Raw genomic sequence first — 17,303 nt, 5'->3', positions numbered from 1 at the left:
TGTGTGTGTGTATGTGCGTTTCAACCTTCCTTTTTCTGTTTCAGATAAAAGTGTGAGATTTAGCTAATGTCCACACTCCTTACCGCTTCTTCCATTCTGGTATATTATTCTTATATACCCCATTATGAAAACTAGGAAGTTCTATCATCTCCTTCCTCCTTTCTATATTAGTGTATTCCTTTTACACTCCTTTCTTTCCTCCTCTTTGAACTCTCAGAAAAGAACAAGTCCACTACCAGAACCTGTTTTTCTTATTTAACTTTTTCATTACCCTTTGTTGACAATAATGTTCTAAAGGGACACTTGTTTCCTTTTTCTCCATCAGAATGTTAGCACCACATCATCATACATGCTCTTCCATTTACTCAAATAAATTTACCTTCCTAGTTTTCCCTTGACTTTTATGTTTACATTTCAAAGCTTCTACTTAGCTTTGGCCTTTTAATCAGAAATCCTTGAAATTTTTCTATTTCATTACAGGCACTTTCCTCCTTTGTAGAATTATACTCAGCTTTTCAGGGAATATTATTGTTGGTACTAATCTTGATTGTATATCTTTTTTATATCATGGTCTTCTCCATTTTCAGGAATATGGAACATCAACAAAGTATAGACCATAGGTAAATGATTCTAAGGGAAAGCCTATGTTGTATGCTTTTGGAATACTGTAGTCAAGATATCCTGTCATTAATGGTAGAAACTGCCAGTATTGTGTAATCCTGACTATGCTCCTTGGTACTCAAACTGCATCTTTTGGGATCCTTGCAGTATTTTTTTCTTTGAAGTGAGAGCTCAGGAATTTTGCTATGACATTTGGGAGGTGAATGGTGTATACTTTTTGTCTTCAATTTGCCCTCTGACTCTAGAAGATGTAGAGATTTTATGATTTCTTTAAATATAGTGCCCAGACTTTTTTATTCTTTCAGGAAGTCCAATGATTCTTAAACCATGTCTCCTTAATCTGTTTTCTATGTCAGTTGTATTAGGTATCTTACATTTTCTTGTTTTATTTTTTTAGTCTTTGATTTTTTACTAATATTTCTTGGTGTCTCATGGAGTTACTGATTTCTGTTAGTTCTACCCTAGTTTCCAGGGAGTCCATTAATTGAGTAAGGTTGACTGTTTTTCTCCTAAGCGATCTGCAATCCTTTCAGTTCTTTTCTCCAGTCTTTTTTTTTCCTCTTTTAAACATCTCTTGCTTTATTTCTTCTAGGTATTCTTATAGTCGTAGTAGAAAATCCATTTTTCCCCCTTGAGACTCTGATTATATTGCTATATAAACACTCTCCTTTTGGGGGATCTCTAGATGTAGAACAGTTTTTATACAGGATGTCCTAAAAGTCTTTCTGCAGTTTTAGGTTTTAATAACTTAGTAGCAATTTGAAGCTTTAATGGTTGTATGATTTATGTCTTTGGTTGACTCATCTCTCAGGCTTAGTTTCTGAATTAGGATTTTGTCTCAGGATGAAGCATTGTTCCTTACTGTGCTTTTGGGTGGAATGGCCAGCCTTGTGTAGTTTTGTTCCAGGTCATCTGGGTTCTTTGACTGACTTCCACCTCTTGGGGTTAGGCTCCCCTGGATCTTTGAGTTTTAAAGGGCCAGATCTTCAGGGCCTCTGTGGCACCTCAGGTCAAGTACTAGAGATAGAAGCATCGTGGGTGCCTGGTCTGTCTCAGTCTGGGCACTGCCATGCCACAATGGTTGGTTGCTGCCATTCCCTGGGACTTTTAAGGCCTGGTTTCTGTCAACCTAGGGTTTTCTTTTAGGAGCTATCCATTCTCATTGCCTCCAGATTCTGACTCATCTCTGGTTGCACTGGGAGGCTGCTTGTACTTATGTTGTCAGACTTTGTTGGTAGCCTTCTTTGCTGTTCCTATTACTGTTTTGCTCCGGGTTAATTATTGCTATGCAGTTCTGGAGCAGAAGTCGTAATTTCTCACTGGATTTTGTAATCATTGTCAGTTTCTTAAGAATTTAAGGTTTTTGCTGGAGTAGGTATATCGGAGCTGCGCCTTTTTTCTGGCAGCCATTTTGGCTGGAAGTGATACTTTTAATTTATGTTTGATTTTTCCTCAGCAGATACGCTATTTCAGTGAACAAAAGACCAAACAGGCTTCTTTCAGGAAGGAGCTGTGTTCCTGATGCTACTTTGTATCCACAGCAGCTAGCACAGAGTAGGTACTTAATAACAAAAATGCCTGTTGAATTGAACAGAATTTAAATAAGAATTATGCCTATTAATGAAAACCATGAGTTTAAAAAAGCAAACTGAAAATAAAGGCAGTGAACATTTCTTATTAACTCTCCAAAATACTCAGCACGTCAACACTTAATAACACATTACATGATGTGTTCAGAGATGGTGAGCAAGATTTGGTCTTTGGTATTTATTATTTATATCTTTTTAAAGATAACATTACTAATGATACAGTATTTGTGGCTATAAATATTAGTAGATGATGAATGGTCTTTTCTGTGCTTTAAATTTTGTACATGTAAGGTGTCAACTGGACTGAACCAGGCCTGTACAAGCTCCAGCCCGTGTCTGCTTGCCAGCATGCCAAGGATTTCCTCTACGTACAAAAGATGTTTTCCTCTGCATTTTTTGTGGGCCAACCTGAAATCCTTTGGCGTGCTGGCAAGCAGCCCAAGGGCTGCAGCTTGTACAGGCCTGCTCCAACCTGTGGGTAGTCGGAGCCAAATAGAGCAGGCTAGAGATGGGAGAGTCAGAAGTCAAACAGAAGCTTAATTTCAAAGTAAGGGAAAAGGATTGCAAGCAAGGAGGGATCGAGACACAGAGGCCAGGGCCCCGCCCCTCATGGGGGTACCTGAGGCAGTATGGGGAGAGCTCAATACTTATACCAGTGGTTGTACAGTAAGCTGTAGCCCTGACAATGATGGGTAACAGCAACAATGTGACAAGTTTGATTCTTAGCAGGGCTTCATGACCAGAGCTAGTCCGAGCTCAGAGAACACCTGGTGCTGGTCAAAGCAATACTATAATTATGTGATTTTGCCGGAGGGTGAGATCATCCAGAGGGTGAGCACAAAGGATGGTTGTTATGCCAAGCTCAGGGCACAGCCTGCTTGCTGGGCCTTGGCTCTGGAAAACTCTTCTGGCCAATAAGAGAGGCAGGTATAAGCCAAGATGCCACGAGAGGCCACTTGGGCCAGTTCCCAGGAGGCCAGTTCCTTGAGGGAACCTACTGGGGATGTGTGTCCCAGGTATCATTGCTTGCCATTTTTGCTTGCAAGCAGAAGAGAGAGGCTGGACAAGAATGTAGAAGGAGAAAATGCCAACACACACTTAAATCAGGGCACATAACAAAAGGGAGAAGAAACTAGGACAATATACTCAGCCCTTGTCTGGCATCTTGGGACAGCTGTTTCACCTGGAGGTTCACCTGCTTCTGGGTCTGTACTAGAGGAACCTTGAGGTCCCTGGAGGCTTCTGCCATTCACTCAGGAGTAGGGGCTTTCTTCAGATGATTGAGGAGTCCACACCCCACAAGTTTGGCAGCTGTGGGAATAGTCAGAGGAACCTGGTGGGGTCCTTAGAAACAACGATTGATTGATCAGTATAGGGCCAGTTTTCAAATAAGAAAACTCCTTGCATCAGTCTTTGGATCTGAGTTTCTGGTCAGCATAACATAGGTCCTTGGTTAAGGATCTCTGAACAGCACATGGAGATGCAGTTTCCCAGCCATGCAGGGCTAGCTTCAAACACCATAATAAGGTTTTTCATTAATTCATAATCTTAACCACATTAAGTCAGGAAACGTTAATGTCATATTACAGATCAATCTACTTAGAGGGCTCTCAAAGTGGACTAGTTTTGAGAAGAGAGATTTACATATCACCAAAGTAACCAAGAAAACTTAAAACATCTTAAAACAGGAGACCAAAGCAATATGATAATTATTATCAATATGTGACCCTGAGAGTCTTCCCGTCCCAGTTTGATTTTTTTTTAATTAAAGGGACCATCCCTTGAATCACTTCTTAAAGAGGTCTGTTCCCTGAATGGGTACTACCTTACTCAAAGTGAGAACCTGAAAAGGCCTTAGCCTAAAGGCCAGAGTCTCCCATTGCATCCTGGGTCATCTCTAGTCATCCTGATGAATATCTGGTCACTGGACCCAGATGGCTCTGGAGGAGAGAGTGAGGCTGGTGACTTTCCACAGCCCTCCCTCACTCAAATCAAAGTCAACTGCAAGTCATGTCATCACTCTCTGATGTCATGATCCTCTTCAAAAATGAAGGACAAACACAACAATAATTAACATCAAGTCTCCTTGTATCCTAGTAACCCATTCCCAATATCCATTTAATCATCACATTTGAGTCTCAGATGTCTCCTGTAGTTATCTGATCCCTAGACATTTTTCTTGGACAATAGGGTTTATTCTCAGGACAGCTCTAACGGGGGCTCTGCTTTTCTAGTTCTAAATCTAGAGGTTCCTAGATAATTTTGACATCATATAATTTAGTAAATTTTGTTCTTCAGTCTTGAAACTTCAGAGAATTTCAGTTTATTCCATTTGCTGTTTCTATCATTACCCAAATCCTGTACCTGATACAGAATTCTTTTAAAAATTTGTGAGGGTCCAACTGTACTCTTCTGCCCTTTAAAATGATCAGACAGATACTTTAAAATAATTCCACTTTCTTTACCATTATCAATATAATTTATGTGTAAAATCCTTAATCCAATTTTGAGAACTTACTACCAAAACATACTCAAAGCTTGAATTTCCATGATACATAAATTAGGAAGTCAATAATCTAATCCTGTTGTTTTCTCAACATTTACTATTCCATTTATTTAGAAAACTTTCACATTACATCTTTCTCTTATTACCTTGTCTAATCATTTCCCCCTTAGGAGAATATCATACTTATATTATAATTTGACCACAAATACAGGTTAAAATTGTAAGATATTCATACTTGCATTCTATGATAGTAACCCAGACGTGTTCCAGTATCAATCTCTTATTTAATAGATTTAGCATTCTACTTACAAAACTTTTTGATTATAGAAATTTGCTATAAAAGGAAAAAGGGACACAGGTATAACATTGTACATATATTGTAACAGGAGGAAAAATTCCCTTAACTCTGTTTGATTTCAGGCAGGAGTCATATCTGACAGCCAATCATGTAGTTATGGGGTATTAAAAGCAAGACTCAGGATTAACCAGGAGGGAAATTTTCCTTTTCAGAAAGGAAATAGCATAATGGGAAGATAGAACTACCTTTAGTAGTTCCCAGACTGCAGCACATGCTGTTTTCTAGTAATGGCATTATGACAGTTCAGGCAACTATCCCTGTAATCAAAGCTCAGGACATGGTCCTAAGGTCCTTAGGTTCTTAGGACCTAAATTATGGTCCTAAGAATTTTTATTTTAAGTAGCAAAATTTCACTAACCAAAACTTAGGGCTTGAATATCTTTCCTGATGTTTCCCTAACAGTTAACATTTCATTTATCTTTTACTTATAAGTTAAAACTACCCATACTCTGGGGCTTCAGACATACAGCAAATACCTGATAGTTCACTCATCATTAATATGATGAAGTTACACCTGTAAATCACCCCATATACTTTCATGATAGCCAAGAATTTTAAATGAAAATTTGCTATTATATATTATTACTGTTTTTAACAAAATATACCTCATTAAATATTTAAGTTTCCTCATATCTATTTTTATCACATCCTTTAAAAAAAACCCAATTCATGTGTAACAGTATCCAAATTAAAAAGTTGTTTTGTCTAACAGCATTTACTGTTACAAAGGTCTCTTGAATTTCTCAATATAAGAGAATTTAGAAATACAATAATAACACAAACAATATATATTTAAAACATGAAACAAAACTTCAGATGACATCAATTGAATTTCCAAATTATCCCATATAAAAGTCATTAATCTTATTACCTTTGGCCTTTTAAAACCACTTTAGAGTTATCAGCTATGTAACAATTACATTCAACTAAAGAAATAATGTAGTGCTTAGCATGTGCCAGTCACTGTGTTAAGTATTTTACAATCATTATATTATTCTGATCTCACAACAACCCTGGGAAGTGGGTACCATTATTATTTTTCTTGTTATAGATCAGGAAACTGGGATGGGGGAAGATATAAGATAACTGGCCTAAGATGACACAGCTAATCAGTTTCTGCAGCGGGAACATAATTCAAGTTTCTCTTCATTTTTCCAGCATTTAAAAAAACAAACATCTTTATTTGGGAAACCAGATCTGAGATGAGAGGGGTTAACAGGGAGAGGGAAAAGGTCTCCGACCTGGGGAGTTACAAGAGATCTTTGGTTTAAACAATCTTTTGTCTTTCCATGGTCAGAAATGTCAAGGAAGGGTTAACAAGAGGTAGCTGTAAGGTGCAAACCTTTTGTCTGTTTTTTTTTCTTCATTCTGGAATGACTTCCAAACCAGCAGCCTTCCTTCACTGGCCTAGAACAATGAAGTTATTAATCTTGTCATTTACTTTTAAAACTTTTTAAAAATCTAATCCTTATTTTTCCTTAAAACAAATTCTACAGAGTGGTACTCTAAAACTTACTAAGATATTTCAGAAGGGAGTGAGTTCCTGGAATTATCCCAAAGTCTCAGGAGTTCTCCTTTGCATCTTAAAATGATTAATTTCCAAACTCTTTAATCTACCAAGATGTTTTTATCAGTTCTACAAACTTTGATTATCTGACTTTATTTCTGTAATTCCAATATAGCCAAAGCTGAAATGACAGGAAAAAATGTCTTACAGGTTTTTTCTTTTTTCTTATAACCTAATCTTTCATGGAAAGCCTAAAGTGGGAGTTAGTCCTGCTTACTGGGACAGTTGCTTCAACTATGAAAGTTCACTAATCTTTCCCAGTGTTCTAAATTCTCTGGCTACAGTTCTTAGGAATTTTTCTGGCTGCCTACATTTTAAATCTTTCAAGGTAACAGAATCTAGCTCACAACACAAAAACAACATGGACATTTTACATTTTATAAAGACACAAACACAGACAAAATGACAAGACAGATACAGACACAGATGGTTTTAACAAAGCGCACAGTCACAGTCCACACAGGGGCACACAGTTACAGAGGTGTGCAATTTAGGAAAGGATATCCTTACCAGAATGATCTGAGACAAATCGGGTCACTGGAGGGACCCTGGAGTTTTCTTCACAAAGAATGGTGAGCTCCACCAAGTCAGGAGCTCCAATAAATCTTTGATGGCACCTAGTCTGTTCCCACTGATACCAGAGATTCCAATGGTCTAGTTCAGTGTCCAGTCCCACTTCTGACACCAATTAAGTGTCTGTCAGACTGAACAGGCCTCTAACTTGTGGGTAGCCAGAGCCAAGCAGAGCAGGCTTAGAGACAAGAGAGTCAGAAATCAAACAGAAGCTTAATTTCAAAGTGAGGGAAATGGCTTGCAAGCAAGGAGGGGACCTAGACACAGGTGCCAGGGCTCTGCTCCTAGTGGGGGGACCCAAGGCAGTGTGCGGAGATCTCAATACTTTTACCAGTGGTTATACAGTGAACTGTAGCCCTGACAATGATGGGTAACAGTAGCAATGTGACAAGTTTGATTCTTAGCAGGGCTTCATGACCAGAGCTTGTCCGAGCTCAGAGAACACCTGGTGCTGGTCAAAGCAATACAATAATTATGTGATTTTGCCACAGGGTGAGATCCTCCAGAGGATAAGCACAGAGGCTTGTTGTTATGCCAAACTCAGGGCACAGCCTGCTTGCTGGGCTTTAGCTCTGGAAAACAGGGTGTCTCCTAATATCTCGACAAAAGAAAATAATAATAACCAACATTTATCTGTAACTTGGAAAGTTTGCAAAGCACTTGACATACATTATATCATTTGAGCTAGGTGCTACAGATATCATCTCCATTTTACAGAGGAAAAAACTGAAGCCTATAGAGGTTAAGTAACTTTCCTGTGGTCATAATGCTAGTAAATATTTGTGGCATGAGAATCAAATTTATGTCTTTTCAGTGCTGAGACCCATTCTCTATACGCCACAACCACAGTGCCCTTCAAACATTAAAGAAAATACAACTAATGACCCCAAAATAAGTCATCTCATCTTTTTTGTTTTGAAGCACATGTTCTTCCAGGTAACTAACCAGGGTTTTATATAGAGAGAGGGGACTTTAGTTTTCACTTTCAGGGTAGGATCTCCCTTTTCCTCATGCAAGCACAGAAGTGACCATAATGATCTTCCAGGTCTTTCCCACTTCCCTATTTGAAGGTTTTCGAGAAGTAGGCAAGGGCAGTTTACATAATAGATTGTCTCCCCTAAAGAAGACTGGAGACAGAAAAATAAATGAAAGAAAGAAGGAATACCTTTCTGAATGCAAAGACCCAACGGAAAAGGCCAGTTCAAGTTGAAGGTGAACCATGCAGGTACTAAGGGAGGAAGGCACTAAATGGCTCTGAAGTGACCATGAGCCAGTGTGACCTGGAAAACAAACTCATTTAATTGGCCCTGTCTCCGGAGAATGGAGTTGTGAGACCTAGACATAGAAATGGAGAAGGGGTTTAAATGGAGAGACGCAACTCTCCTATCACAGCTGTGTATAGTTACTTTGGCTTTATGCAGCTGTTAGAGCTGGTTCTTGGAAGAGGAGGTGATTTAGGGCTATCTTCTAACAAAGCTAACAGCACAGAGCTGTAAAGCAGAGCTGAGAACAGTGACCTTGGTGAGAAGAACTCCCAGGATCTAGCCTACAAAGGAGAGCAGTGATCCTGTTAGCAAAAAAGAAGCCAGGTATGAAGCACTTGGTGAGGGAGCGAACCCTGGCCTATTCCCTTGGTTGGGCCTGACCCCAGGGTAGTTAGGTTTCCTGAATAGAAGACTAGACCTGTGGTCTTACTGGTGTAGGGTACTTTTGAGAAGGTGCTTCCTTTGCCAGGGCAGGCTGGCATCTTCTCTGCAATTTGTAGGCTTAAAGTTGTCTAGTGCACTGAGAGGGGGAGGGACTTGCTCAGAGTCACATGGTCAGTGTGTCAGAGGTAGGACTTGAACTTGGATCCTCATGGTTCTGGAAATAGCTCTTTCTGCACTGGGCCATGATGCCTCAATAGTGTGGTTATGTTTAAGAGAGGTGTGTGTATGTGTGTGTATGGTACATGATTGAGGTTGTGGTGATGATTTTGGATTTAGACGGAATTTGATTTAAGACTTTATCATTTGAATAAGACTGTTGGATGTTTGGAATTCTTGTGAGCCCGAGTGCTTCTAAGCGGGTGGGGGGGGAGGGGAGGATTGCCAGATCTTGAACTTACCAAGTTTCGCTTTTGTGGAGGGCAATGAGCCACAGAAGTGAGAGATTCCCCAAACTATTCCTAGGTGGGAATCCCAAACTTAAGATACAAAGGTAATTTCCCAGAAATTTAAAAAAAAATCTAGCAAAATTGTTTAGCCAAGAAAATAAATGCATTTATAATAAAACAAAGTTGATTATAAATATAATTTTAAAATGTAATTCTAATTATTCAGGCTATATTCATATGGCAAATGCTTTTTTTCTTTTTAAGACTGTTCATGGCAGTACATAAGAGTAGGGAATGTTTAATTTTTATGCAGGCTGCATTTAGGGCCTCAGAAAGCAGCAGTAGGAAGGCTAATGGCCATAGGATGCTCTTTGATCTCTTTTCTGGTGTCTCTTGCATCACAATTAGTAGTTAGTTGTCCTTGGAATGCTCTTCACAGATTACTTGGGTGCATTGTGCTTACCTAAAAAGCTTCTGTGTAAGCTCCCGTGGTAAGAGGGTCTTTTATTATAACTCTGTTAGATCTTTTACAGTGTCCTTCATAGGGTAATCTGTTTGATTACAATTAAATATATTTCACCATGAGGTTTTTTGGGTGAAAATGTTTATGGACAAATACAAATACTAGAATCTATCAAAGGGCAGACTACCCTCACATTGTACCACCTTAAACCACTTGATAAAAGGTAAACTTTTTTTCTACGTTTAAGCTAGATCTCTACCAGCTGAGATACACACACTGTACTGATTTTGTAGCTTTTATTTTCTATTAGTCATACGGAAAAAGCAGATTAAAATCTGTTCTAACTTGCTTTTTGGCATAAGAGAGCATTTTAAAAATTCCCTTGCTAACTCTGCAGTTGCTGTTTTATCTTGTTTTTTGGATATGTCACAGAGAAATTTCACATTTTGTCCTTTGCTATAGTTTCCCAAAAGCTATTTCCAGAACTCTTTTCAATATGGTGGTTCAAATAATGTTTTAATCTATCTTGTGCTTAAAGGAGCTCATAACTTTATTGGTAACTGCAATCTTTTTATCCCTATTTTTAGAATTCTCTTTAATATTGCACTTAGGAAGTTTTTAGGCATATTTTTTTGGAGGGGGTGGGGGCATAAATTTGGCAAATGCAGGAAGAGGCAGGAGGGGGAATAATAAGGGAAGGTGAACTGTAGTTTGATTGGCGTCTTCCAATTTGTCGCCTCTCCCAACTTATTAGAGAATCTGGGAACATCAATTGCAGTGTTAAAGGACAAGATGTTCCTGAAGAAAAAAAAATAGGTTTTAATTTACAAGGAAGAATTTCCTTAAGTCTGTGTCTTGTTTGAGTACTTTCTATGACTTTGACTTTTGGCTGAGTACTTTGCTAATTAGAGTTAGTACTACAGTTACAAAGCTAACAGGATGATTCAACCCATGACCTTTGTTCTTTTTTTCTTTTATGGCCTATGCCCTGTGCTTTCCCAACCATCATGCAAATTGTATGTCATGGTTAAAAGGGTGCTTATGCTAGTTGAATTAATATAGGTTTCTTTGCAAAAAATTTATCACCATTATTCAAAAACAACTCAGAACGAATGTCATGTTGATGGTAAGTAGTGCTATCTTTCTGTATCAAGTACAACATGATAAAAGTACTTTTTTCTCAGGGTAGACACCTGGTTAAAACTATTATATAGTCTCAATTCAAATAATTTTAAAGATAAGAGAAGCTCTGGTAATAGCATCCACTCTAATTGGGGCACCCCAATTTTGTTAGGCAATGTGGTGTATGGAGGGCTTGTCTTGAAGTCGGGAAGAGACCTGTGATTAAGTCCTGCTCCTGATTTGTTTTAGTTTCCGACTATTGGCAAGTCACTAAAACTTTCAGTGCCCCTAAAACTATAAATGACAGACAAGTTGTGGGTCTGCCCCTGTCCATATCAGAGAGCTCCCCTCATGGTTGATTTTTTCCTTTGTTTTTAAATAGTGACTATTAATAGTTTATTCTGACAGAACTATTTACATGATGAAATATTCATTATTTAAACCTTTTTGATTTAAGGTTGTTTATCTTATTTAGGTGTCAATCCTAGATATGTGCTTAAGAATTGGATGGCAGAATCTGCTGTACGAAAAGCAGAAATGAATGATTTTTCAGAGGTAAGATTGTTGAATTTTTTCTACACATTTTCATGATTTTAAGTGCATATGTTTTAAAAACTTTTGCTACTGTTGGTAGGCTTTTCTAAACAGGTGAAACTCAGTTTCATGCTAAGAGTCTTGTGATGCGTCTTTTGAAATTTGGCCTTGAGGAAAGGACTTGACACTGAAAAATGTTCTTGCTGTTCAGTGGTGACCCTACTTGGGGTTTTCTTGGCAAAGATACTAGAGTGGTTTTCCATTTCCTTCTCTAGCTCATTTTAAAGATGAGGAGTTGAGGTAAAGGGTTAAGTGACTTGCCAACGTCACAGTGTCTGAGGCTGAATTTGTAGTCAGGGGCTGGATTTGTACTCAGGAAGATGAGTCTTGGTCACAGTCTGGTTACAATATTTTAAATACAGTTTGGCTTATATTGAAAAAGGGAATTTTGATGACATTTTTAAAAAATCTGGATCCCAGGCCTATAACTTACAGTTTTAAGAGATTTGTCTAGAACTCTGAAGTAACTTGAGAAAAGTCCTATAGCCAGGACTAGAATTAGGTCTTTCTGAATACGAGGTCAACCTTTCTACTACATCAATTGCATCTCTTCATTGTATACAATAGTGATTTTAGAACACATATTACCTTTTATTTAAAAAATGTTTAGTGTTTTATTTTTCCCCAATTACATGTAAGAACAATTTTTAACATTTTTAAAACTTTGAATTCCATATTCTCTCCCTTCCTCCATCTCCACCCCCCTCATTGAGAAGGCAAGCAGTTTCAAATAGGTTATACATGTGTAGTCATGCAAAACATATTTCCATTTTAGTCACGTTGTGAAAGAAAACATAGACAAAAAAACTCAAGAAAAGTAAAGAAAGTAAAAAAAAAAAGTATGCTTCAGTCTGTATTCAGATACCATCAGCTCTTTCTCTGGGGATGGATAGCATTTTTCATCATAAGTCCTTCATAGCTGATCATCCGACAGTGTTGCTGTTACTCTGAACATGCCACTCTGCAACAGCTTCTGTAAGTTTTTCCAGGTTTTTCTGAGAGCATCCTGCTCATCATTTCTTATAGCACAATAATATTCCATCACTATCACATATTACAGCTTGTTCAGCCATTCCCCAGTTGATGGGTATCCCCTCAATTTTTAGTTCTTTGACCCCAGAAAAGAGCTGCTATAAATATTTTTGTACATATAGGTTCTTTTCTTTTTGTTTTTTATTATCTCTTTTGAGATACAGACCTAGTGGTGGCATCGCTACAGCAAAGGGTGAGCATGGTTTTATAGCCTTTGGACATGGTTCCAAATTGTTCTACAGAATGGTTGAATCTGTTCACAACTTCACCAGCAGTGCATTAATGTCTCGTTTTTCCCACATTCCCTCCAGTATTTCTCACTTCCCTTTTCTGTTCTATTACCCAATTTAATAGGTATGAGGTACTACCTCAGAATTGCTTTGATTTGCATTTCTCCAATCAGTAGTGATTTAGAGGATTTTTTTCATATGGATATAGTTTTAAATTACTTCATCCGAAAACTGTTCATATTTTTATCATTTATCAGTTGGGGAATGTGTCCAGCATTGTGCTAGATATTAAAAACTACCTCTACTTTTATGTTATTTTTATAAATTTGACTCAGTTCTCTATATATAGTTTGAGAAATGAGCACCTTTATCAGAGAAAATTGCTTCTAAATTTTTTCAGTTACAATTGCTAACTGTATTTCCCTCCATCCTCACTCCCCATTTTTTCTGTTCTCTCTCTGCTTTCACCCTGTCCCTCCTCAAAAGTGTTTTGCTTCTGACTACAGCTTCCCCCAATCTACCCTCCCTTCTATTACTCCCATTACCATCCCCTTCCCCCCTACTTTCCTGTAGGGTAAGATAGATTTCCATACCCAATTGAGTGTGTATGCTATTCTCTCTTTGAGCCAATTCCAATGAGTAAGGTTCACTCCCTCTCTCTTACCTCCCCCATGTTCCCCTCCATTGTAAAAGCTTTTTTTGCCTCTTTTATGTGAGATAATTTGCCCCATTCTACCTTTCCCTTTCTCCCAGTGCATTCCTCTCTCATCCCTTAATTTCTTTTTAGATATTATACCTTCATATTCAACTCATCTGTGCCATCTTGTCTATATATATGTATGTGTATATATATACATATATATATATATATATACACACACACACGTCTTTTATATATATATACACACACACACACACACACACACACATGTCTTCTAACTGCCCTAATAATGAGAGGGTTCTTTGTGAGTTACATGTATCATCTTCCTATGTAGGAATGTAAACAGTTTAATCTTATTAAGTTCCTTATGATTTCCCTTTCCTGTTTACCTTTTTATGCTTCTCTTGAGTCTTGTATTTGAAAGTCAGATTTTCTATTCAGCTCTGGTCTTTTCATCAAGAATGCTTGAAAATAGGGCAGCTAGGTGGCACAGTGAGTAGAGCACTGGCCCTGGAGTCAGGAGGACCTGAGTTCAAATCTGATCTCAGACACTTGAGACACTTACTAGCTATGTGACCTTGGGCAAGTCACTTAACCCCAATTGCCCTGCCTTCCCCCCTCCAAAAAACAAACAAGAATGCTTGAAAGTCTTCCATTTCATTGAATGTCCACTTTTCCCCCTGAAGGATTATACTCAGTTTTGCTGGGTAGGTGATTCTTGGTTGTAATCCACACTCCTTTGCCTTATGGAATATCATATTTCAAGTCCTCTGATCTTTTAATGTAGAGGCTATTAAATTTTGTGTTACTTTTAACGTGGCTCCTTAGTATCTGAATTGTTTCTTTTCGGCTACTTGCAATGTTTTCTCCTTGACCTGGGAGCTTTTCATTTGGGATCTCTTTCAGGAGATGATCAGTGAATTCTTTCAATTTCTATTTTACCCTCTCCCTCCAGAATATCAGTTTTCCTTGATAATTTCTTGAAGATGGCTTTCAGGTAATCCAGTAAGTTTTACATTATCTCTCCTGGATCTATTTTCCATGGCAGTTATTTTTCCAATGAGATATTTCACTTTGCCTTCTATTTTTCATTCTTTTAGTTGTTTTATTGATTCTTGATTTCTCATAAAGCCATTAGCTTCCATTTGATCAATTCTAATTTTCAAGGCATCATTTTCTTCAGTGACCTTTTGTACCTCATTTTCCATTTAGCCAATTCTCCTTTTTAAGGAGTTTTTTTTTCCTTCAGTGAGTTTTTGTGCCTCTTTTTCCATTTGGCTAATTTTGCTTTTCAGTGTATTCTTCTCATTTTTTGTACTTCTTTCACCACTTGGTCTAGTCTGTTTTTCAAGTTATTTTCTTCAGCATTTTTTGTGTCTTCTTTCCCAAGCTGTTTTCTTTAAATTTTCTTGCAACACTCATTTCTCTTAACAATTTTTCCTCCTTCTTGATTTTCAAAATCCTTTTTGAACCCTTCATGGCCTGAGACTAATTCATATTTTTCTTGGAAGCTTTGGATGTAGGAGCTTTACTTTGTTATCTTCTACTCTGTGTGTCTTTTGATCTTCCTTGTCACCATATTCACTTTATGTGGTCAGATTTTTTTTCTATTGTTTACTCATTTTCACAGTCTATTTCTTGACTTTTAATTCTTTGTTAAAGTGGGGCTCTGCTTCCTGGGTGAACTGTCCCAAGCTTCTGGGTTTGTGTGCAATTGTTTTCAGAGATACTTCTAGGCACTTCTAAGTTTTCAGTTCTTCCAAGGTGGTATGATCTAAGGACAGGTGTTTGCAACTCTCCTGGCCTATGCTCTGGTCTGTGAGCTACCACAAGCACTCTTTTCTGCCCTGGAACTGCAAGGAGGGTCCTCATTTCAATGTGGTCACAAGTTCTGTTGTGCTAGTGCTCCTCCTTGCCCTGGGACCTCCACCCAGGACTGTGACCTGGACTGAAGTATGGGCAAAGTACGAGAGTCCTGCCCCTAGTGCCAGCAAAGAGACCCTTGTAATCTCCTTTTGATCTGTTGTTCAATTCCCTTACCATCTATGGGCTGAGAGCCCCGGAAGTAGCTGCTGCCACTATAGATTCATGGCTCCCAAGGCCTGCTCCTGGTTTTCTGGGGACCTAGTCTGTGCTGGCACAGCTTGTGCTAGACTGTGCTCCATTTTCACTCAGATGTGACAGACCTTCCCTGCTGACCTTCTAAGTTGTCTTTGGCTGGAAAGTTATTTCACCCTGTCCTTTCTTGAATTCTGCTACTCCAGGAATTGTTCTATAAAATTTAATTTAAAGGTGTTTGGAGGGGTTTGGGAGAGAACTCAGGTGAACAGCTGCTTTTTCTCCACCATCTTGATTCCCTATCACAGATTACCTTTTAAATCTTAGCAGTTCATACATTCTGACATAGCACTCATGTAAAAAAGATCCAAGATAAGCTAGAAGAGGATGGTGGCAAACTTTGGGTTTGAGGAAGTTAGGTGACATAGTGAGCACTGAGCCTAGAGTCAGGAAGATCCAAGTTCAGATCCAGCTTCAAGACACTCACTAGCTGTATGACCCTGGGCAAGTCACTTAACCCTGTTTGCCTCAGTTTCCTTACCTGTTAAATGGGAATCATAATAGCACCTGCCTCCAAGGGTGGTCGTTAGGATCATATTTGTTAATAATTGTGAAGCACTTAGCACAGTGCCTGGTTAGCTATCATTATTATTAAAACAAAATAAGTGTGGTTTCATTTTTTAATGATTCCCATGTGTCCAGCATTGTGCTAGATATTAAAAACTACCTCTACTTTTATGTTAAAATGTAGTAATAACATAAAGGCTTTTAAATAAGCTTGGAAAATTATCTTATTAGAATTTCTTCTCCCTCTCCCAGTGAAGCTTTTATTTGTTCTAATTTTTTTAGGTTCATCTTTTACAGCAAGTTCTTCAGCATCCATTCCAGAAGCAGTCAGCAGCAGAGAAAGCAGGATATTCTTCTCCTACCCCTTTATGGGCAAAAGATCTCAAAGTCAGCTGTTCATCCTGATTAAAGTTGGTCTTAATTTGGACTTTTAATATAATCTGAGAAACTGTTAATAAGAAATTGCATATTGATGAGTCATAGATTTTTGTAATGATGAAGTATAATTATGTATGAAAATAAACATTTATTTAGCCAAAAAAAAAGCTTAATCCTGAACTCTTCCTACTGAAAATTGTTCATATCTTTGTGTTTTAATCAATAATTTGGAAAGACTGTAGCTTCCTTCCAGTAAATCACTTGAATTGTTTTTAATCATGAAGAAATTTTAAGATAACCCTTTAGTCAATTAATTAACAACATGATTCTCTAGAAACTTGTGCTAAGTCCTCATGGAGGAATGCAAAGAATAGTAAAAAAAAAATGATAAAATGTTGCTCTCTTTGTATTATCTCATTTGCTGAAACAAAGCATAAGACTTCTCTTTGCCTTCCAGGTCCTTTAGGACTACTCACATGGGACTGTTCAGAGCTTTGTACACCTAAATTGTCACTGTGACTCCTTTCTGCTAAAAAAAAAGCCCATCTCACATTACTAATTGCTTCTACAAAACCCTACACTAGATGTTGCATTTTAGAGAACATTTTATTTTATGATACAAATACGTAGGCTGGAGTTAGTGTAGCATTACTGTGGACTTGAGTGATAGCTGGACAATGGCTGTGGTAGAATTTGTGTTATATAAAGTATTGCTATGTAATTATTGTGAAATGACATTAATTGAGCAGTATTTTTCAGGCTTTGCCTCTATTTGAATTTCTTTAGGTTTCAAAACAAATTTTAAAGACCAGACTCCAGAAATTAGAAGCATATTTTTTAATAGAAAAAAATTTTTTGTCAGGTTCTCTTAAGATTAAAAAATACAACA

The 17,303-nt window shown here is 37.9% G+C and overlaps 1 protein-coding gene across 1 annotated transcript in view; it reads left to right on the top strand.

Moving 5' to 3' along the window:
* The window catches only part of LOC118850889 (protein adenylyltransferase SelO-like), a 59,220-nt gene extending 42,660 nt beyond the window's left edge, over window positions 1–16,560 (top strand). Inside the window, exons 18-19 of the mRNA XM_036760525.1 lie at window positions 11,370–11,449; window positions 16,319–16,560. Of these exons, the coding sequence (XP_036616420.1) occupies window positions 11,370–11,449; window positions 16,319–16,441 (203 nt within the window). The 3' untranslated portion in view covers window positions 16,442–16,560. The remainder of the gene's footprint in view (window positions 1–11,369; window positions 11,450–16,318) is intronic.
* The last annotated feature ends 743 nt before the right edge of the window (window positions 16,561–17,303 follow it).

This window comes from Trichosurus vulpecula, chromosome 5 (genome assembly GCF_011100635.1).
Source record: "Trichosurus vulpecula isolate mTriVul1 chromosome 5, mTriVul1.pri, whole genome shotgun sequence".
NCBI lineage: Eukaryota > Metazoa > Chordata > Mammalia > Diprotodontia > Phalangeridae > Trichosurus > Trichosurus vulpecula.
Note: the sequence above shows the minus strand (reverse complement) of the source record. Positions and strands in the feature narration are given on the sequence as shown.